Here is a 23611-nt window from a genome sequence, read left to right on the forward strand (position 1 = left end):
TTCTATTGCACTTTCTTGGATGTCCAAACCTTGTTCAGAAAGCTCCCATTTTAGCATAGGCCAGGAGAGCGGTGGGAAACAAAAACTGCCCACGGGCTGCGATGGAATTTATACGGACATCCACTGAAATTTGCGTGGGAGAAATTTTTGAATTTGAACGCTAACGGAAACGGGAACAGACCGAAGCAGACCTTGGCAAAGGAAATTGGCCCACAACTGCCACCTGAGCGGTCAAAGGCTTAGTGTGTGATGTTTAAGCCAGGCCCCTCCATACCCTCAAGCAATGCACAATTGTTGTAAACTAGAATGTCGTCAAGATAAACTGCGAGAGACATCGTTCATCAAAGTATTGAATGCCGCAGGGGCATTTGTGAGCCCAAATGACATCACAATAAACTCATACAACCCGTACTGAGTTGTGATGGGAGTCTTTTCTCATGATCACCAACAACAATTCAGATCTGGTAGTAGCCTTGGCATAAATCTAGCTTTGTGAAGTATCTAGCCTCAGCTAAGCGATCAAAGTTGTCCACTATGGAGGGGGAACAAATACTTATTCTTTAAGTGCTCTGTAATCCACACATAGACGCAGGGAGCCATCTATTTTTTTTTGAAAGAGCACTGGGGCCACATAAGTGTTGATAAGTGATGCTGCTCTAGCATGCAGCTCCATGCAACTCCAGTTTGGACATGAAGCTATCCATTCATCACCATGCATAAGCTATTTTTAGTTTAAATAGTTTTTTTGTTTACTCATGCAAATAAAGCATGTACTCCAACATGTATTAATCCTTAGGACTATTTTTAGTTTTTTTTTGTTTGTATGAATTTGTTTTTAGTAAATAAAGCATGCTGTGCATGCACTTATTGTATTCTTAATTTAGGGAGTAGTTTGCTTTTTTTAGTTTGAGAGCCTTAGTAGCTTTCCATGCAATGCTAGGAATATATTTAGAACTGAAGTTATTATTGATTCTTCTAGACTGCAAATTCTTTATATATACAGCCTCTATGTAATTTTTTAATTAAGTTTCAATAAAAGAAATTGGTGTGTGCAATTCCAAAAAAACAGGGTTGTTGTTATTGTGTGTTCTTTGTTATTTAATTTGATTAATCGGTTGGCTCTGAGGAGACATAGTAGTTTCAAATTTTACAAGTGGTATCAGAGCAGGTAAAATTGTTTTGGGTTAAAGTTTTATTGTTGGAATTTCGTCAAAGTTAATCATGTCGAATTCTAACCATATGCCCGTTCCAGAATTTGATGGGAATGATTATGATTATTGGTGCATTAAGATGCTGACCTTTTTGATTGGAAAAGATTTGTGAGAGATTATTGAATCAGGTTATGAAGAGCCAGCTGATTGGAATGCCCTTACAACCAATGACAAAATAGCTAGAAAGGAAGCAAGGAAAAAGAATGCTCAAGCTTTGTTTCACATTCAGATAGCTCTTGATAAGAGCTTATTTCCAAGAATATCAGGAGCAACAACTGCCAAAGATGCCTGGAAGAATCTACAAGAAGCTTATCAGGGTAGTGATCAAGTTAAAGTGGTCAAGCTTCAGACATTGAAGAGAGAGTTCGAGAATTTGAAGATGCAAGAAGCCGAAAGTATAAGTGATTATTGTGTCAGAGTCAAAGATGTGGTCAATAAAATGGCTACACTTGGAGAAATTGTAAGCAATGAAGTTTTGATTAAAAAGGTGTTGAGATCTTTGACACCCAGATGGAATCATGTAGTAATAATCATAGAAGAAAGCAAGGATTTGACAAAACTACAGTTTGATCAACTGGTTGGATCCCTGATGTCTCATGAAGAAAGATTGAAAGATTTTTTTGAAGGTGTAGAGAAAGCATTTTCCTCTAAATTGCTAATCACAAAAAATGAAGATGCAAGCAGCAGTAGTGCCAAAATCAATCAAGGCCAAGGTAAAGGGCAAAGCCAAAATTCTTCAAGAGGTAGAGGGAGAGGTGGCTCAAGAGGAAGAGGATACTAAGCAGAGGTTGGTTGAGATAGGTAATCCATTATCATGAAGTCCTTTGTATTCTTCATATAAAGGGAGAGAAGCTTGAGGATCCATAAGTACCTGTTCAACACTCAAAGTTAGTGGGCATCTTAAATGCTCAATGGAAGGTTCTTGCCTGTAACTTTCACTAGTACTACTCAAAAGTAGTCTTCTCTCCACACTGGACAAAAACTTTTTTAGATGTGAAGAAAAAACCCTAAAGCTCTCCAAATCATTATGTCTCCCATGCATAACCGACAAGGGCTGAAACTTTTCCTTGCAAAGATCCCATAGCTGTTCTCCATGCGAAAAATCCACAACTTCATCCAAAGTACCATGCATGACAAGCACAGGGCAATTCACCCTTTCAATCTTATCCACATTGTTAAAAATGTCAAAATAGTAGGTTTTCTTCACAGGGAAGATAACACGTAATCCAGAAAGTATTGCACCCTGTAAAACAACCCCTCCCAGTTTGTTCATTCTTGCTGCTAAATCAACAGAAGGGCCACTTCCTATAGACTGGCCATAAAGTATAACTCGGTCCTCCTGTACTCCATATTTCTCTTTCAAACATCTTAATGTGGCTTCTATATCTGCATAACAATTCTTTTCGCTGGGCTTTCCTGTGGATTGTCCATAGCCAGGCAAATTTGATAAGAGAAATGTTCAATGTTACCATTGTAATAGGTATGGCCACTTTGAAAGAGAATGTAGATTGAAAGAAGGTAAAAGTGCTAACTATGCTCAAGAAAGTAGTGAGAATCCTCCTGATCACTTATTTTTATCTTATGCCAAGGGTGAAAATACTAGTAAAGATGTTTGGTACCTAGATTCTGGATGCTCTAACCATATGACAGGGAATGAGAAGTTGTTCTCAACAAAGGATGGAAGTTTCAAATCCAAGATCCAGCTTGGTGATGATAAATCATTAGAGGTTGCTACCAAAGGAGCTATGGAGGTCCAAACAAAAGAAGGTATAAAGAGTATTCATGATATTTATTATACTCCACAATTGAAGCACAATTTGTTAAGTGTTGGGCAGCTATGTGAAAAAAATTATAAAGTAGTCTTTGAGAATAAGACGTACTATCTATGATAAGAATAAGGGTAATAGGGTGATCATTGTTGTTCCTATGACAAGAAATATAATGTTCCCCTTGAGGTTTGGTGAACATAACATCAGTTTGGCAAATATGGCTTATGAAGATTCAAGTTGGTTATGGCATCTCAGGTATGGGCATTTAAATTTTCATAGTTTGAAGTTTCTGACCTCGCATGCATTAGTTTCTGGTTTGCCCAAGGTTGAGGAACACAAGGAGGTTTGTGAAGGTTGTGCTAAAGGAAAGCATGCAAGGGAAAAGTTTCCAAAGGGCAAAGCATGGAGGGCTCATCACCCACTTCAGCTTGTTCATTCAGATATATGTGGTCCTATACAGACTAAGAGTTTGGGTAAGTCATCATATTTCATCACTTTTATTGATGATTACTCACAAAATTGTTGGGTATATTTTTTGAAGGCCAAAGATGGAGCCTTGGATACATTCAAGAAATTTAAAGCCCTTGTGGAAAATGAGAAAACATGCAAGATAAAATGTTTAAGGACTGATCGTGGAGGAGAATTTTGCTCCAAGGCTTTTCAAAGTTATTGTGATTTTAATGACATCAAGAGGCAACTTACTACTACATACACACCTCAACAAAATGGAGTAGCTGAAAGGAAGAATCGTACTCTGGTTGAAATGGCAAGGTGCATGTTACAAACCAAGGGATTGAGCAATTCTTATTGGGGAGATGAAGTTGCTACAACGGTGTACATCCTCAACCGTAGCCCCACCAGTACACTAGAAAAGATGACTCCTTATGAAGCTTGGTATGGTAAAAGGCCTAATGTTAATCATTTCAAAGTTTTTGGTTGTTTGGCTTATGTGCATGTACCTGATCAGAATAGACAAAAGTTAGATGCAAAGAGTGAGTCATGTATTTTTATTGGGTATAGTGAGAAAAGCAAGGCTTATAGATTGTATAATCCCCTCACTAACAAGCTTATTGTCTCAAGAGATGTGATTTTTGATGAAGGGGGAGTTTATGGTCATAAAAAAGGCCATGTTGAGAAGCCAAAATCTATTTTGAATGATGATATAATTGCTGATATTGATCATGAGCAGCCAACTAATGTTTCTATATCCAGTGGTTTAACTCCACCATGCAACCCTTCATCAAGTTCTTTAGTACCAAGTTCAAGTCCAGCTTCTTCTCCAAGTTCTACAAGGAAGGTAAGGAGATTGAGTGATATCTACCAGAAGAGTGGAAATCAAGTACATGAAGAAAACCCAGCAGGTGAGACAGTGAATTTTGCTTTATTAGCCAAGGCTGATTTTGAACCATCATGTTTTGAAGATGCATGTACTAATGAGGTTTGGGTGAAAGCCATGGAAGAAGAGATGGATTCCATTCATAGGAATGACACTTGGGAGTTAACAGAACTTCCACATGACAAAAAAAAGATTGGCACCAAATGGGTCTACAAGACCAAATTTAACAGTGATGGGAGTGTTGAAAGACACAAGGCAAGATTAGTTGCTAAAGACTTCACACAGAAGTATGAAATTGACTATGAAGAGACATTTGCACCAGTAGCAAGACAAGAGACCATAAGAATGTTGATTTCATTAGCAGATCAGAAGAAGTGGAGCATACATCATATGGACATGAAAAGCACCTTCTTGAATGGGTACTTAGAAGAGGAAGTATATGTGGAGCAGCCACAAGGTTTTGAAGTGGAAGGAAAAGATAATTATGTCTACAAGTTGAAGAAGGCTTTGTATGGCCTCAAGAAAGCACCAAGAGCGTGGTATGCCAGGATTGATGGATACTTTCAGGAGAATGGCTTCTAGAGAAGTAAGAGTGATCCTACCCTTTACTACAAACAAGAAGGTACTGATATTCTCATCATAAGTTTGTATGTTGATGATCTTTTGTATATGGGTAGTATTTCTAAGATGAAAGATGAATTCAAAGCTGCTATGATGAAAAAATTTGAGATGAAAGATCTTGGTCTAATGAAATATTTTCTAGGAATGGAGGTTTATCAAAGTAAGGATGAGATTTTCATTTGTCAAACAAAGTATGCACAGGATATGCTGAAGAAATTTAATATGACTGATTGTAACCCTGCCTCCACTCTAAGTGCTCATGGAGATTTGTTATGTAGAGATGATGGTGCTGATTTAGTTGATGAGACAGCTTACAGAAGTATTGTGGGGAGCTTGATGTTTCTAATCCACACGAGGCCTGATATTGCCTATTCAGTTTCACTTGTTTCAAGGTATATGACAAATCCATCTAAAATACATATGAAGGCAGCCAAGAGGATTTTGAGGTATGTGAAAGGGAATTTAAGTTTTGGTATTCATTACTACTCTTCTGAAATGTTCAATCTTGTAGGCTTTAGTGATTCAGATTGGGGAGGTAGTATGGATGACTGTAAATCTACATCTGGAAATTGTTTTTCTTTTGGTTCTAGTTTGATTACATGGAGCTCAAAAAAACAAAGTATTGTTGCCCTCTCATCTACAAAAGTAGAGTATGTTGCAATTACCTCAGGAGGTACACAAGCTCTTTGGCTCAGAAAAGTTTTGAAAGAAATTGGAGAAAAACAAATTCAGCCTATAGTAATTTATTGTGACAATGTGAGTGCCATCAAGTTAGCCAAGAATCCGGTTCATCATAGCAGAACAAAGCATTTTGATTTGAAATATCACTTCATACGAGATTTGGTGCAAAAGAAGGATGTCGAATTGAAGCACATCAACACCCAAGATCAGCTAGCAGATATATTTACCAAAGCGGTTGCGAAAGCTCAATTTATAGCACTACGAGATAAGATTGTCAACCCTCTCAACATCAAGGGGAAGTATGTTGATAAGTGATGCTGCTCTAGCATGCAGCTCCATGCAACTCCAGTTTGGACATGAAGCTATCCATTCATCATCATGCATAAGCTATTTTTAGTTTAAATAGTTTTTTTGTTTACTCATGCAAATAAAGCATGTACTCCAACATGTATTAATCCTTAGGACTATTTTTAGTTTTGTTTTTTGCATGAATTTGTTTTTAGTAAATAAAGCATGTTGTGCATGCACTTATTGTATTCTTAATTTAGGGAGTAGTTTGTTTTTTTTAGTTTGAGAGCCTTAGTAACTTTCCATGCAATGCTAGGAATATATTTAGAACTACAATTATTATTGATTCTTCTAGACTGCAAATTCTTTATATATACAGCCTCTATGTAATTTTTTAATTAAGTTTCAATAAAAGAAATTGGTGTGTGCAATTCCAAAAAAATAGGGTTGTTGTTATTGTGTGTTCTTTGTTATTTAATTTGATTAATCGATTGGCTCTGAGGAGACATAGTAGTTTCAGATTCTACAATAAGGAGAGCGAGAAGGGCGAAGATACCCTACCTCAGTGAGGTCCACTAGCTGCTTCTTCAGTTCTTACGTTTCAAGACCAAATAAAGCTTCTCTAAATCAGAGAGCTTAAGGGCCTCATGATCGAGCATCTGGAAAGAACAAACATAGTCTTTGATTTTGCCAGTATGCTTCAGCTCGTCGAACTGGGCTCAAACCACCCAATCCGAGTTTCCAAGTCGGAACTACAACTGGAGTGTGGCCTTAAGATCTTGCCAAGGCTTAATTTCTATAATCACCTTCCCAGTAGCCTTGTCAACAACACACATTCTCCATCAGAGTTTTGCACCTCCTGTGAGGAGTGCGACTGCCTTCTTGAGCTGAGCTTCATCAGATAAGCCAAGCATATTTGAGAACATTTCTTCCATGTCCCAAAAGAAATTATCTAGTGCTTTATCGTCTCTTTTCCCATCACAAGGCTCAACTAGAAGAGTCGGATTCGAGGCGCCTTGTGCTCTAACTTGAGTCAAGAGCGCATGTCCATCTTTTAGAAACTGAATTGCCTTGCGAAGCTTGACAATGGCTTCCAACACATCATTTGTGCTATCGGTAATGTCACTATAGGCGAACTCAAGATTTGTGGTGCGATTGTCAAGATCCACACCTTCCACAACCTCCATTCTTTTCTCTGAAATCGGAACAGTCACCATCGTGATTCACACATGCACACAATCTTATTAATGAAATAAAAGAAATATATACAACACAAACTGTTAGAACAGTAAAACAGTTAGGGCAGAAACCGCAGAGGTGGTTAGAAAACTAAACTACCAAACCTAAACTATCTGTACAATCAAACAAACTAAAGATCCCGAAGGATTAGTTAGCATTTCCCCCTTAATCCAAACGGACATTTGTCATGCCAAGCAGCATTCGGAATTGTTCAAATTTTACACATCCCAATGCTTTGGTGAAGATATCGGCAATTTGATCTGCAGTGGAACAATGTTGTAAATGTAAGGTTTTGACCTCAACATGATGTCGAATCAAATGATATTTGGTGTTGATATGCTTGGTTTGATCATGAAATCTAGGATTCTTGGCCAATTGAATTACAAAATTATTATCAACAAGTAAAGGCGTTGAAGTTGTCTGTTTCTCCTGCAAATCATCGAGAATTTTCCTGAGCCACACAATTTCTTTGGTGGCTTGAGCTGCTGCTACATATTCGGCTTCAGTTGTAGAGTCAGTAGGAACTGTTTGTTTCTTCGATCTCCAAGTGACAACGCCTGATCCAAGGATCATCAAATAACCAGAAGTAGATACCCCATGTTCTTTGTCGCCATCAAAATCTGAATCAGAATAACCTGTGAGATGGAATTCTGAAACCTTTGAGTATTTGATGCCAAGAGTCTAAGTTCCTTTTAAATATTTTAGAACTCGTTGAGTTGCAGTCCAATGTCCTTCACATGGTTTATGCATAAATCTGGACAAAATTCCTACTGCAAAAGTAATGTCAAGACGAGTAGTGGTGACATAAATCAAACTTCCAACAAGCTGCCTGTACTTGGTTGGATCTTCGAAAGCTGCTCCTTCATTGGAAGAAAGCTTTAAATTTTGTTCCATTGGAGTGGAAATGGAATTACAATCGTGCATTCCAAATCTGCATAATAACTCTCCAATGTATTTCTTCTGAGAAATAAAAATGAACTTAGGATTTTGAATGACTTCAATGCCTAAGTAATAATGAAGTAAACCTAGGTCTATCATATCAAATACCTTTTTTAGTTCTCTCTTAATGGATGCTATATAATCATCATTGTTTCCTATGATGAGCAGATCATCAACATAGACAACTAGATATACAATTGATCTACCAACTTTCTTGACAAATAGAGTTGCGTCATCTAGATTGAAGTGTTTGTAATTTAATTTCAGGAGATGTTCAGTTAATTTTTCATACCAAGCATATGGTGCTTGCTTCAAACCATATAAAGATTTTATCAATTTACATACCTTTTGCTCTTGACCTTTGATAGCAAAACCTTCGGGCTGCACCATATAGACATCTTCTTTCAAATCTCCATTCAAGAAGGCTGTCTTAACATCCATATGATGTATTTTCCATCCTTTTTGTGCTGTTAAAGAAAATAAAGTTCAAATAGTACCCCACTTTGCTGTAGGAGCTAAAGTTTCCTCTGTAGTCTACACCTCCTTTTTGAGCATATCCTTTTGCTACAAGTCTTGCTTTGTGTTTGTCAAGTGAGCCATCAACTTTATATTTATTCTTATATACCCACTTGCAACCAATAGGCTTGATTCCAATTGGAGGGTTCACCAACCTCCAAGTTCCATTTTTAATGAGAACATCATACTCTCTTTGCATTGCACCTCTCCACGCATCACTAGCTGTTGCTTCTTGAAATGAAGAAGGTTCATCAATAGCAGCGAAGTTTAATTCACAATCAAATGTAACAAAATCATCATACTGGCTTGGAACTGTTCTAGTCCATTGTGATCTACGTACGAGTTGCTCCATTGGTTGCTCTGTTTCAAGAGACTTTGGATCAGGTGCTGCACAAGGTGATTCTGATTCTTCAGAATTGCTATTACTTTTCAGACTATCCCCATTCTCTGGACCTTCCATAGGTTCACTGTTATCATTCAAAACATCTCCATTCTCTATCACAAGTTTTGTAACTTTCAAAGATTGACCTAGAAAAGGAATCCCCCCTTTAAGAGAGGGAAGTTCATTATCCCATTCATGATAGAATTTTTTAGAGTGAAATCTATCAAGATGAGCAAGCTGTTTGTCAATAGTGAGAGTATCTTTGTCAAATTCAAGAAATATAACATCTCTAGAAACAATAAACTTGCTATTTTTTGCATCATATAGGCGATAAGCTTTAGAAGTATTATAATATCACAAAAAAAGACATTTTCTACTTCTAGCTCCCAATTTATTTCTTAGCTGTGTAGGAACCAAAGCATAACAAGTGGAACCAAAAACTTTAAAATGCTTGACAGTTGGAAGATGACCATGCCACACTTCATAAGGAGTTTTGTTGTGTAGGGCAGCAGAAGGACTCCTATTATTGATGTAGATAGCACAAAGAACGGCTTCCCCCCAAAACATCAACTTAACATTGTTAAAAAACATCATAAATCTTACTATATTCAGTATTGTCCTGTTCATGCGTTCTACCACACCATTCTGTTGGGGATTATAGGGAACAGTAGTCTGATGTTTAATACCATTGTCTAGCAGATATTTTTTAAATTCATGAGATGTATACTCCCCACCATTATCAGTTCTAAGGGTACCAATATTGAGCTGAGTTTCATTTTTAATCCACAAATGAAAATTTCTGAATGTAGAAAAAACTTGAGATTTGTCTTTTAGTAAATAAACCCAACACATCCGTGTATAGTCATCAATAAAGGTCATTAAATATTTATTGCCATTTGCAGATGGAACTGACATGGGCCCGCACAAATCTGAATGAATAAGGCCTAGCTTTCGAGAAGCTCGAAACATAGAATCATGAAAAGGTTGCTTACTATGTTTGCCTAAAATACAAGCATCACATGGGGAAAGCTGTCTTGGAATAGTAGGAAGCCCTTGAACTCCATTCCGTTTCAGTAGTTTGAGACTATCATAACTAATATGACCAAATCTAGCATGCCATAACAAGCTGGAAGACAAATTACCACTATGTTGAACCAAATGTGCAATATGATGAGAAGTAGATGAGGTACCTTTCAACTTTAATAGTTTGTCCTCTTCCACTCCTGTCATGATAATCACACGATCAGAAGCTCGTTTAATCTCAATGATGCCATCATACATATGTATGGAGTGACCTTGTTGTCTAATATGCACAAGGGATATCAAATTTCTCTTAAATTGGGGAAGATAAAGAACATTAGAAAGTATGTAATCTTCCAGTCTAGGTAATTTCAGTCTAACAGATCCAATACCTAAAGGCTTTAACTGAGACCTGTTAGCAAAATAAACTACTCCATCTACTTTATCATTGAATGTCTCAAAGAAGTCTTTTCTAAATGTCGTATGGCACGTAGCTCCAGTATCTAACAACCAAATGTCATTCCAAGAGGAAAATGAAGTACTAAAAATTTCTTCAATGCCAAGATTACAATGTGCGACAACATAATGTGCAGATTCAGGAGGGTTACCTTTGTCTGGTGGCAGCTCTTTCTTGTCACGAATCTTCTCCCAAGGAGTTCTACAAAGACTGGCTGAATGGCCCATTTTTCCACATCTATAGCACTGCAGAGATTGCTTGTCTCTAGGGTGACTGTCTCTGTATTGGAAGTCTCTATGTTGGTTTTGTGGCTGTGAATGTTGTCTGTCACCTTGGTAATTTCTACCCCCCCTTCCTCTTAACTATCTTCTGCCATGACCTCTACTACTACTGTCATGTCTCATAGATTCATCTTTGGATGGCTGCCCCTGTTGTGCAAGACACAAAGTCTCAGCATTGGGAAGTGACTCCTTCTTCCCAAAGGCTTTTTCTCTCTTAGCAATTTTCTCCACAAGTTTATCAAATGTTATGTCTTTCATTTTTTCACTAGCTTGAAGGGATTCAAGATAGTGTGAATATGTAGGATAAAGGGCTTTAATAAAAGCAGTGAGCTGGAGATCAACTTTTACACCCCTGGCTTCAATATCATGAAAAAGAGCTCTGATTTCAGAGGCTAACTTCATAGGATCATTATCCTTCATCTCTAGATGGAATAACTTCATTAACAATTGAATAATTTCAAGCTTTGAATGAGAATCATAAAGATCTTTAAGTTTCTTTAAAGTTGTGAAAGCCGTTTTACAAGAATTTATATGCCTACTTACCTCTTCACTGACAGAGGCAGCAATCAGAGCATAAGCCTTTTTGTCTTTACTCTTCTAGATTGCTTGTTCTTTTGCTTCTGTAGGTTGTTCTGGCTCTTTGCTGTCATCTTTGCTTTCACAGACATCATCCCACAAATCATTAAAAATTAAAGTGTTCTTAACTTTCCGAAACCATTCTTGATAATTCTTTTTACCAGAAAGAACTATTCCAACGATTGAAATTAAAGAATGCATTGGAATTTTTTTCTTTTTTTCTTTTTGATGCAATCTAAACTCTGTTTTCTATTCTATGCTTGAAGCAAATTATTAAATCTATTTACTTCATAATAAAAAACTAAAATGGCAGAATATGATTATAGACTTATAATCATCTATTACCGTGGCTCTGATACCACTGAAATCGGAACAGTTGATTCACACAGGCACACAATCTTATTAATGAAATAAAAGAAATATATACAACACAAACTGTTAGAATAGTAAAACAGTTAGGGCAGAAACCGCAGAGGTGGTTAGAAAACTAAACTACCAAACCTAAACTATCTGTACAATCAAACAAACTAAAGATCCCGAAGGATTAGTTAGCATTCTCGAGGTCGCGAACCCAAGAGCGAGTCTTGGGATGATGCATCTGAGTTCCATGACAAGAATGCACTCCCATAGGCATCTCGCGCTTTGGATCCTCTTCCTCTTCGCACTCAGACAATTCTTTATCGGTGTGCAACGTACTAGAAAGAACATGCTACTTTCAAACTCTGATACCAACTGTAAGGGGGCTGAGCTTTCAACCCGCCTTCGAAATGGACCTTGCGGCTCTACTCGCCCAGTGATGTTACGAGGAGTGCACAATTCTGACTACGCCTCACACTATGCAACGAATAGAAAACATGGAGTTCATACTTTGCACAGTAAAATAAAGAATGCTACAGAATTCACAAAAACCGCTTTAAGATCCAACTTCTTACAAAATTAGAGCAACACGCACAGAAAGAACAAGAACACAAAAGATCGGGGCAACAAGATGATTCTATTGACAAAATCCGATGGACAAAATTTAAAAGCCATCATACAAGTAGTGCAGGTCGGGCTTCGCCTAAAATGCCTGCATACACAAAAAAATCCTATACATTATTCTACCCTCATGGCGGCATCAAGCCTTTCCTACTTTCCATGCATCAAGTCACGCAACTTGAATTCCCAAGAAAACCCTCACTCAGGAAATTCCCACCAAGTTTTTCACAAAAGCACTCAACTCGCACTTAGGCATCCACACTCAAAAATTCCCCCTAAATTATAACTCAGGAAAGAATAATAGATAGTGCTAAAGAATTTCCTTCCTTTAAAGATTCGCACGAAGCTTGGAGAAAAAGACATCCTTCCGCATCATTCGCCTGCTGATCGGGATCATCTGACGGCTCAGGGGCACGACCGAGCACGAAAATCTCAGCATCCAATCAGAAGTCGGATCCCAGCGCTCACCCAACTCGTCTCTCATTGCAAAAACAACTTTATGATAGTGGAAACATTTGTTGCCCCATACTTGGAAACAAATTTTAACTAGCAACCATACTTTTGGTTTAGAAAGGTTGCAAAATTTTTCTAAAAAGGTTAAGAATCATTTGAATAGAATCAAATTTTAGTTGTTACTAGTTCATAGAAGTGATATTTTAGGTTCCAAACAATTTTAACAAATGTTAAAATCAAAATTTGATGGTTATGTTTTGTAATGATTTTATGTTCTTGTTTCATCCTTTTTTCAATTGTTTCTTATGGATAGTTGTATTGTAATGATCTTATATTTTGTTGATTTTTTTTTTATAGACTATTGTATTGTTGATTTATTTTGAGAATTGTTTGATTATCTCCTATATTGTAATTTTCCCCATTGCATGTTTCAAATAAAAATAATAATAGGCGAACCTCTTCACCCTTCACTCCTTTCTCAACTAACCCCCCAATTACTAACTTTAAAGAAACAACAAAAAATGATAACTAAAACCTCATGGTACTGTCTATTCAAGCACCAAAAGAGAGCCTCGCAAGACAATTTTCCCTATTTAATAATTAATTTAATTATCACAATACAATTATATTTTGATTTTTAAATCAATTATTAAATAAGAAAAATTGTCTTGTCAGACTCCCTTTTGGTGCCTCCATAGACAATTCCAAAGCCCATTAATAAATTTTGACATATTCTAAAAGCACCACTTCGCCCTTGTAGTTAGCATTTTTGGACTCTAATTGGCCCATTTGGGCAACTTTATCGGTACCCATAGTGTATACTACTTGGGCATTTGTACATAATTATTGGCAATTTTAGTACACAAACATCTTTATGTAGATAATGTGGACACTTTAAAATGACCACTTTTTGACCTTACAGATATAATAGATCCCACAACATGTATTGTTGATTGCATTTCTCAATAGGCTTCCCCTATTAATGAAAGCAACTGCACGTCCTGATGTTTCCTCTGTTAGCCCACGGTCACATCTCCACTTACGCAGAGCTCTCCATCAAGCTTGCACAACAAGGCGCTAAAGTTTCCTTCTTTTTAATGCCGCTAAATATAGCAAAGATCAAGCCTCTATTTGCAAGCCACCAGATCCCAAGCATTCAACTGTTGTAGCAACCCCTACCAAAAGTAGCGGTTAATATCAATTATATATATTAGGTTAATATCAATTATGTTAATATAATTTATATAATTAAGTTAATATGATTTAACCTAGTTGATATTAACCTAAATTATATAACCTAATTGATTTTAACCTATTGATAAAGTTAAAATCAATAATATGATTAATTTAATATCAATAGGTTAATCATATAACCTATTGATTTTAACTTTATCAATAGGTTAAAATCAATTAGGTTAATATGATTAAGTTAATATCAATAGGTTACATAATTAAGTTAATATCAATTAGGTTAAATCATATTAATTTAATTATATAGATTAGGTTAATATCAACTATGTTAATATAATTTATATAATTAAGTTAATATGATTTAACCTAGTTGATATTAACCTAATTTATATAATTAAGTTAATATGATTTAACCTAGTTGATATTAACCTAATTTATATAATTAAGTTAATATGATTTAACCTAATTGATTCTAACTTAATTATATCTATTGATATTAACCTACTTGACATTGATATTAATATGTATTAAATATCAATTAAGTTAAATCAATTAAATTCATATCCATTTAATTAAAATAAAAAATAAATAAAAACAATATAATTAAATTATAAAAAATAAAAATAATATAATATAAATAAAATATATTTCAAACTATAAAAATATTAAATTAATTATATAAATTAGGTTTATATTAACTTAATTATATATAAAATATATTATAAATATTAACCTAATCATGTTATTTAACTATATAAATTAAGTTAATATCAACTTAATATATAAACTACTATAAATAATATAAAGTAATATATAAACTACTATAAATAATATAAAGTTTAAAAAATATGTAAAAAAAATATTAACTTTTACTAAAAATATAATAAAAAAAATTATTAAATAAATTATATAAACTACTAAATAATTTTTTTACAAAACTATAAATAAAATTTTTTAAAGAGGGGCTAGCTCGCTAGCATTTTGTGGGGCCCCACTTACCCAGTGATGTCAACACTTACCCACAATAGAGGGGATTTACAGCAAGAGAGGGCAGGCACGATGCACAGATGAGGCAGAAGGAACAAGGTACTTGCAAGCAGGTACTTAGAGGTAGGCCTAGGCTAAGAAGGTGCGGTTTACATTGTTGCTTAGCCAGTGCCCCAACAGACTACCCCTCGCAGTCGGTCACATTGAGGCTATATGAAGCGGCTGGGGCTTTAATTGTCAACAGTGCCCTAGAACCAAGCGCTATTAGTTACCCTGAGCGCTTCTTACGTGGCATAGATTCCTGTGACATCGTGGCTGTCAAAACGTGCGCTGAGCTAGAGGGGAAGTATGTTGAGTATTTTGGGAAGGTGACTGGGAAACTAGTTGTTCTGCTTGGACCTCTCTTGTCACCGCACGTGTCCGAAAGGAAAGCTGACATGGATGTGATGGCGTGGTTGGACAAACAGTCGCCAAGCTCTATAGTCTATGTGTCATTTGGGAGCCAGTGCTTTTTACGAAGGGAAGAGATTGCAGAGGTGGTATTGGGATTGGAAGCCAGCTGGAAGCCCTTCTTGTGGGCCCTACATGGGGATTCATTTTGGGTCCCAGAGGGCTTTGTAGGGAGGGTTGGGAAGAGGGGTGTGGTTGCCGAGAGGGAGATACTAGCCAATTTTATGATCACTGTGGGTGGAACTCTCTAATGGAAGGAATGAGAAATGGCTTGTTTTTTATAGCTTCACCTATGCAATTTGATCAGTGTCATAATAGTTGTAGAGGAATTGAAGGTGGGTGTTAAAGTTGGGTGAGGAAAGGATGAGACATTTCAAAGAGACGAGATGCAAAGCTATGTGGATGGCTATTGGGGATGAAGGGTAAGAGATTAGAGTCAAGGTAAGGGAAATTGGTCAAATATTGAAGGACAAAATATTGAAGGATGGAGGATCTCAAGATGAATATGTGATTGAATTTGTTAAGCACTTGCACCTCCTCAAGGTCAATGGGAGGTTTAAAAAAGGTAGGAAAATCCTACATTAGGTTTTTGCTACAATCAAAAGGTAGACAAGTTAGACAAGTTCTCTCTCTTTATATATGAGTAATGGACCTCATCCCTATCCTTTAAGAGAGTTAAATCCAAGTACCTTAGGAGCTTACTCAACAACCTCCAATTGATAAAAATACATACTTAATTGACTTGAAGACACTTTTTATTTAATTAAAGTTTATATTAAATACTATGGAGTGTACTTCAATTTACGTAAGGTTATGTCTCACTAAGTTTTTAGTCAAAGTCACTTTGGGGATAGGAGTCCAATTTGCCATTTTGATAAATAGTATGTTTTAATTATTACTTTTTGTTGCGGCAAGAACACTAATGCATCACTTGCCTTCAATTTTAAATTAGTTTAGCTAATGAACATACATAATTAAAAAATCTAAACAACAATTGTATAATCTAAAATTTAAATTAATATTCTTATTTTATATTTTTTGATATATTATTTATCTTTTTTATTGGTTCATATTGAAAATAGTCAATGAACTTCATATCGTAGTGATAGGCGGTTTTATATCAATGAACAGGCATTGTTTGAATCGTGCCTCGACATCATTGCTTTTGTCAAATCAGTGGGGACTTGTGATTTGTGGAGATTACATGGCCAGCAAGTTCATCGCATCTGGTTGGTGCAAAGTTCTTTGAAGAACTTGAGGAGTCTCAGTCATATATCGTGAGATGTTTTTACTTTGGCAAGCCATGCAGGATTGTGGTGGATGAAATTCTTGTAGCCCACCAGCTTGAAGCTCCCTTCTTTCATATGACCACTGTTCAACTTCTCTTCCTTGCAGAATTCAGATCAAATTTGTACAGAAATGGGTACGTTTGCTGGAGCTTGGATTTATATCCTCGCGACTGAATAATTACGGACCAAAACATTGCTCGGTCTTTGCCGCCATAGCATTCATTCATTCTAATCTGTGTAAGGTGCTTTTATTGTTTTCTATGGTGAATTTGGTTTGCAAATACACTTTGTCTAGTTGAAGGCATTCATTTGATTTTTTAATCAATATAATTGAAGTAGATGTGAAGTTGTCAAAACAAGTAAAGTCCAAGTTGTATTATTTTAGAATAGGGTCTATGTTGACAAGTTATTAATAGTCATGTTATCAAAAGTGTTATAGTCAAGGTGCATTATCGGTTGAAGCTAACATCTTTGATTAAAAGAGTAGGCATGGATAAACTAAGTTTCATCAAGAAATTCAACGGTAGAGATTTTCATACATGGCAAATACAGATGCAACTACACTTGATAGAAAAATATCTTTGGGATGTTGTCAAACCAAACTTAGTCATACCAATTGATGCAAATGAACTTGTAAATTGGAATATTAAAGATCATAAAGCTTTGGGAACTATTGGTCTCAACTTATTAAAAACATATTTACACTGTGGATTTTGTGAAATTGGCAAAAGAGATTTGGGAATCATTAAACAAGCTCTTCGGATTTGAAGCAGAAAGTGCGAAAAAAATATTGAAGCACAAATTACATGGATTGAAGATGGAAAAAGCTACAAAAATGGCAGAGCATATCAGTAAGTTTCACTATCTCCTAAATCAACTAGCTGGGATTAATGAAAAAGTAAAAGATGATGATGCCAAAGAAATACTTCTAAATAGTTTGCCTAAAAAAATGTTTGGAATGGTGATCACATTAAGCAAGGTAACTGTTAGTCTTGAAGGAGTAATATCTACTCTAATTGATCATAATGAAGACTCAAAATCTAAAGAGGTCTTATTTGTACATAACAAAGCAAGAAAATGCAAGTACAAATCCAAGCATATTCCATCAAAAAGAAAAATCAAATGCTTGTATTGTAATGAAATAGGATGTAATTTTGAATTGTAAGAAGAGGGAACAAGATCTACTAGATGATAAACTAGATCATCAAGCTTCCTTAGCTGAAGAAACTGATTGGGGAAACCATGCCAATGATGAAGAGCAATCATGTCTGAGTGATGAAGAATACATGCTTTAGATAAATTCAAGATTGGAGGTAGGAGGCAACAGAGGAAGGAGGACAATCAACATCCTCTAGCTAGTCACCAATGACAGGGCCTCATATCAGCTTTGGTGGGTTTTTATTTTCTAATATGCAACATATGATTTATTTTTTAGTGTCCTTTGTTGTGTGAATAAATAGAATTTCATATTGTGGGGGGGAATATAAAATTGCCTAGTGTAATGAACAAAAGCACTAATGTAATGCAGTTCATGGATCTTGAAAGGTTTGTGAGAGGATCTAGAAAACCACAAGAGGCACTACTACATAGAGTGGGGTTTAAGACAATTTTGAGACAATTTTTGTGTAAATTGTCTTAACTTGAAGAAAAAAAATTGTGTATTGTCTTAAATATTGTCTTTAAGCGAGTGTGTAAAAATTATTCTCTTAAAAAATTGTCTTTACAAACACAATATGAAGAAAATGTATTCTTGTCTCTTTAGAAACAATTTCACTTTTCTCTCTTTAGAGACAATAGTTAAGATTTAATCTCAACAATTTTCTCTATAAAGACAATATGAAAAAATGTATTAAAAAAATAATAATAGCAATTTAAAATTACTATAGAAACAATAGCAGTTAAACTATAAACTATATAAATGAGAATGAACAAAAAATAATATCAAATAGAATGCTTAGTCATTCGTAGTGGACACATAAGTTTCTTAGAAGTTTCATACTGTTTAGAATGTAATTGATCAACTTTTCACATAAATCATACCCAAAAAAGAGTATAGAAAGAAGAACAATTACCAATTGGGATACAAAGAGAGTTGCCCAGTAGAGAAAAATGATGAACAAGTCAGCAAGAGAACCGACCAAAAAGAAAGACAATACAACTACCATTGCATACTTGAAGTACTTACCATCTGAAATGAAATGGTCATGATTTTATACATTGCTTAATGTTTCTAGGAAGTAATATTTCATTTTACAAGGCAATAATTGAAGCCAAAATATATATAGTATATCTTTTCACTAATCGATTCAAAACTTAAGCAATTACTTTTTAAAATCCCTCTATCCTTATTGAAATAGCACCAAGCCCAAACTCAATTTATCGTGTTCAATTTAAAAAAAACACTTGAAAGAGAGGAAATTCCAAGCTCTGCATTCAACCTGTTTATGCCATAAAGTACGCAAGTTCACTAAAAACAAAAATTACTTTTATAAAAGTAGCTGCAATTTTATAACTTTATAACGCCTCTCCCCACAAGCATGAAACAGTAAATTTATCCATTGTATAGAATTACATAAACATCAATCAAATTGTCATGTTATGCGTAATAAATTGAAAGAAAAATGTGTCAGTGCTCTAAAGAAGCAATACCTCATTGGCCCTAGACGCAAATACTTGGATCGAGGAAGATAACAACATAAAGAGAGAAGATTAGGAAGATGCTCACGGGTCTCATAAAGCTTTCAAAGCTCATCATCTGTCCACTAGTATTTGTTGTCATGATTCCTCATCTCTCCGATCATGTCAAACAATCAAGTAATTTTAAACTAGAAAAGTAAATGAAATTGACAAGCTAGAGTAACCAGTATGAGTTTTTTTTGAAAAAAACATGAAAAAGATAGAACTCAGAGGGCTTACTACGTCATATATTGAGATGCTCATGATACATGAAGATTGTTTTCTTGTGTACACCTGAAAGAGTTGTTAGTCATTTAAGAGCAAACACAATCAAGCATACCGATGAAACATAGTAAAATAGAGAGATCTAATTGATAAAACAAGCAAAGCATTTGTCTCTTAAGATTGTTCCATTGTTCTCTATCTCTAAGGATCCTTCAAAACAAGATAGCTCTGAGATTATATGAGCACTTGATCTCTAGGATGACTACCCAAAGAATGACGAATAGATGATCAAAGATCTAGATGCAATATGCAACTAAGATCTTAGCATGTTATTTATATGAAACTAGTTATGATATGGTGCAAGATAATGAGATTGAAATGAAGATTAAACTAACATGATATACTATCCTAACATGATAATGCTACGATAATACTATTTTATGATAAAGAAACTAACATTCTATGATAATGCTATTGCTATCTAAAATACTTAAGATTATGAGAGAGGCAAATGCAAATTCTTGATAACCTGGATGCATAAAACCTGGATGGTGATAATGAAGAAATGAGGCCTATTTATAGAAGAAATGGGAAATTGGATGGTCAAGAGTGAATAATCTTAACAAGGGTTAGGACTGAAGGATAATCAATCTATGTGAGACTTTTAAGCCAATCCCATGTTGACAAGTGTCACCATGAGAAGGCTTGAGAGGAGAGATAAGGAGCATTAAATGCTTGAGGGGAGATGATGGTTACCCTAGGGGGTTGGGTTAGGGTTAGGTTAATGGATATTTCTTTTATCCAAGGGATAAATGAATGTCCAAGAGTTAAATGGTTACCTTAGTCAAAGCAATAAATTCTTTGAAGAGACCCATGAGTTAAAATGATGGTTAAGTTAGGTCAAAGGTGAGTTAACCATAAATGATTATGTAAGAGCCTTTAATGGTTTGGAAGACTTTAGAGTTAACCATTTGAAGACATAAAGCCTTTAATGGTTATTGAAGACTTTGGGGATTTTTGAGAAGTGACTTCCTTTTATTTAGGAATTTGACAATGATTAGGATAGGATCTGCTTAATTAAGAATAGGAGATTCTAGAAGAATGATTAGTGTGCAAGTGGATTTTGTAGGAGAATGCAAGTGGGAGGAATTTTAGGATTAAAATAAAATCATTTATTTCAATTAAATGGTGCAACTTGCATTTGGATAGATATTTAAATAAATATTAATTTATATAAATGTAAATGTGAATTTTATATTTTATTTAAATAAATCTTAATTTATTTAAATGAAAAAAATGGGGGATAAAACATTAAATGCTTGAAGACGTTGAGGGAAACCATCAAAGGTTTAAGAAGAATCTAGAAGGAAGCCATTAAAAGTTTATAGACTTTAAGGGAAACCATTAAAGGATTAAGAAGACTCTAGAAGGAAGCCATTAAAGGCTTAAAAACTTTGATGATTAGCTTATTGAAGACATAAAGCCTTTAATGGTTTATGAAGACTTTGCAGATTATTGAGAAGTGACCTTCTCTTAAGGAATGTGCAAATGTTTAAGGGGTAATTAAGATAATTATGATAGATTAGAAGAATCTAGAAGATGATCAGACATGCAAGTGGATTTGTTAGGAGAATGCAAATGGGAAGATATTTTTGGGTTTAATTTGAAATAAACTGATTTATTTCAAAAAGGTGGGTGACAACTTGCATTTGGATAGATATTTAAATAATTTTGATTTATTTAAATGGAAGAGGGTTTTTAATTAAATGTAAATTTAACTAAAGGGAAAAAGAGGAATTTAATTAAATAAAAATGATTTATTTATTTAAAGGCTAGAATGTGGTAAAATAAATAAAATAAAATAAATTGAATAATTTATTTAATCAAATAGAGGAATGCAGGTGAATTAATTAAATATTATTTAATTAATAGAGGAATTGATTGAATAGATTAAATAAGCATTAAATATTTATTTAATTAGGTGGTCAGATTTATACATCTACAACTTGTATGAGAGTTGATTTAGCAGTTCACAACCATGTGGATCAAAGACAACATCTTCTAAGTGCCATCAATACATTCAAGGGGTAAAGAGAGTGATGCATGTTGTCCACAACAAGGGAGGCTATTTCTTAGTATTATGATAGTGTGCTCGATAAAGTTAGAACTAACACAATGGATGGAGAACAAATCATAGTCAATGTTTGTTTGAGACAAAATAAACAATCACATGATGAGAGTTATGTCATAAGGCAACATGAGTAAATGGATGCACTATCAAAAAAGAAAGCAGTCCATAAAGGACAAGTCTACAAGAATAGTGAGCAAAGTTCTATCATTGCAGTCAAGAATTACTGTGACTTAGAGTAGTACAAATTTGATGAAGTGTCTCTAGTGACTTAGAGAAAAAGTAAAGGACATTAAGAATTCAAATCAAAGTCCCAGATCAAATAAATGATGTAGTGACAAGATCTCAAAGGCAGTCACAAGATAGTGAAAGAGCATTCATAGCATCAAAATACCTAAAAGGAATAGAGCTCAAAAAAATAGAGACATACAAGAATAATGTGAACAACAAAGAGTGAAAGACAATCTCGAACCACACCATAAAGACCATTTGTAATCAAAGGGAGACACTCATATAACCATGTCAGTTCTTAGAGCCACAATAATGATAAAATACATGGTAACAACAAAGCATAACAGAGGTCTGCTACAACAACTAAAACAAACTTCATTGTCAAATCAAAGACAATGACCAAAACACCTTATTGTGAGGATCTGGTTATTACTGAGAAGGCGGGCAGGGGGGGGGGGTTGAATCAGTAATAACAATAAACTGACATCTTTTACCAATCTTCAAATACTTCTCAAAATAGTTCATAACCAATACCGGTAGTCACTCAATCAATCACTTAAAACATATTTATCAAACTACTCCATCATGTGTTCATCAACATGCATGCAAATAAATGATATCAAAGCACCACATAAACAAATCAACCACCATATAAACATTGAGATTTTTCACGTAGAAACCCAAAAGGGAAAAACCATGGTGGGAATTGGTACCCACAAAATATGCACTCTTTTAGAACATGCCCAATTAAAGGCCTAGCCCGGTTAGGAGCTTTACAATAATGCCTGGTTAAGAGAAGACCCTGTTAGGAGTCACCCGGTGAAGGGATTTTAACCTCAGCCATGTTAGGAGCTCTACCCTATTAGGAGTAACCTTGCTAAATTATTTAAACCCAAATTTATGAGCCACTCGGTGAAGGGATTTACAAGGTCAGACTTGTTAGGACCTACCCGGTTAAGGGATTTTAATGCTGCTGCAACTGTTAGGAAACAACAAATAAATGATCTGGTTTCAACACTCTCTACTTGCTTGTACAAATCCTTTTCAGCTCCAATTTGCTTCACTCTTGCAGACACTTCAAACTGGTTCAATACACTTACTTTTCTAACCACCAACACAATAAAGCTACTCAAACTTGACCTAAATACATCTTTCAACTCAGTCAGTTATATAACCCTAACTTATAATTAGTTTACATGATAAATCATATCAGATCATTATAGTTCATTATACAGATCATTACAACAAATTTCAAGACAATTACAACCGTTTAATGATCATAACACATCACTGTACATCGTTTTGATAAGTTGTCAAACCCTTAACACATTTTGCTAAGCACTTCATTGTTTCCCAAGAAATTTGCTCCTTGATCGCACTCAAATAACATCTTATTCATTCACACTGATTCTGACACATCACCACTAAGTTAAGAATATGAAAAGATTCACTGCCAAACCATAAAACATCACCGATTAAAGATCTTGTTACCGGTTCTCAAACCCTACACTGAATATACAATAGTCAATTACAACATGACTTCCGGTTCTCCAATCTTGATGTGGTTCTTGTCATAGACTCATTATATTGTCATAAGCATACATTCCAAACCACAACACCTAACTCAACTTGGATCTCTACCACAATCATCTCCTTCTCTGTTCCTACTTACTGGTTGACTACTACT

General features: G+C 35.1%; 2 protein-coding genes across 2 annotated transcripts; one reads left to right on the plus strand and one right to left on the minus strand.

The window, feature by feature from the left end:
- Positions 1–34: 34 nt before the first annotated feature.
- On the minus strand, positions 35–2658 carry LOC131055756 (uncharacterized; the record flags this gene model as incomplete). The annotated part of the gene is made up of 2 exons (XM_057990141.1): positions 35–160; positions 2083–2658. Coding segments are annotated over 2 exons (702 nt in total), but the record flags the coding sequence as incomplete, so codon positions are not given.
- Positions 2659–15005: 12347 nt separating this feature from the next.
- On the plus strand, positions 15006–15626 carry LOC131055757 (UDP-glucosyltransferase 29-like). The gene has a single exon (XM_057990142.2). It carries the CDS (start codon positions 15006–15008, stop codon positions 15624–15626), a length of 621 nt encoding a protein of 206 aa, XP_057846125.2.
- The last annotated feature ends 7985 nt before the right edge of the window (positions 15627–23611 follow it).

This window comes from Cryptomeria japonica, chromosome 4 (assembly GCF_030272615.1).
Source record: "Cryptomeria japonica chromosome 4, Sugi_1.0, whole genome shotgun sequence".
In the NCBI taxonomy this organism is placed as follows: domain Eukaryota; kingdom Viridiplantae; phylum Streptophyta; class Pinopsida; order Cupressales; family Cupressaceae; genus Cryptomeria; species Cryptomeria japonica.

Excerpts from the sequence above, each read along its gene's own strand:
- LOC131055757 (XM_057990142.2), top strand. The coding sequence starts at position 15,006 with ATGAGGCAGAAGGAACAAGGTACTTGCAAGCAGGTACTTAGAGGTAGG.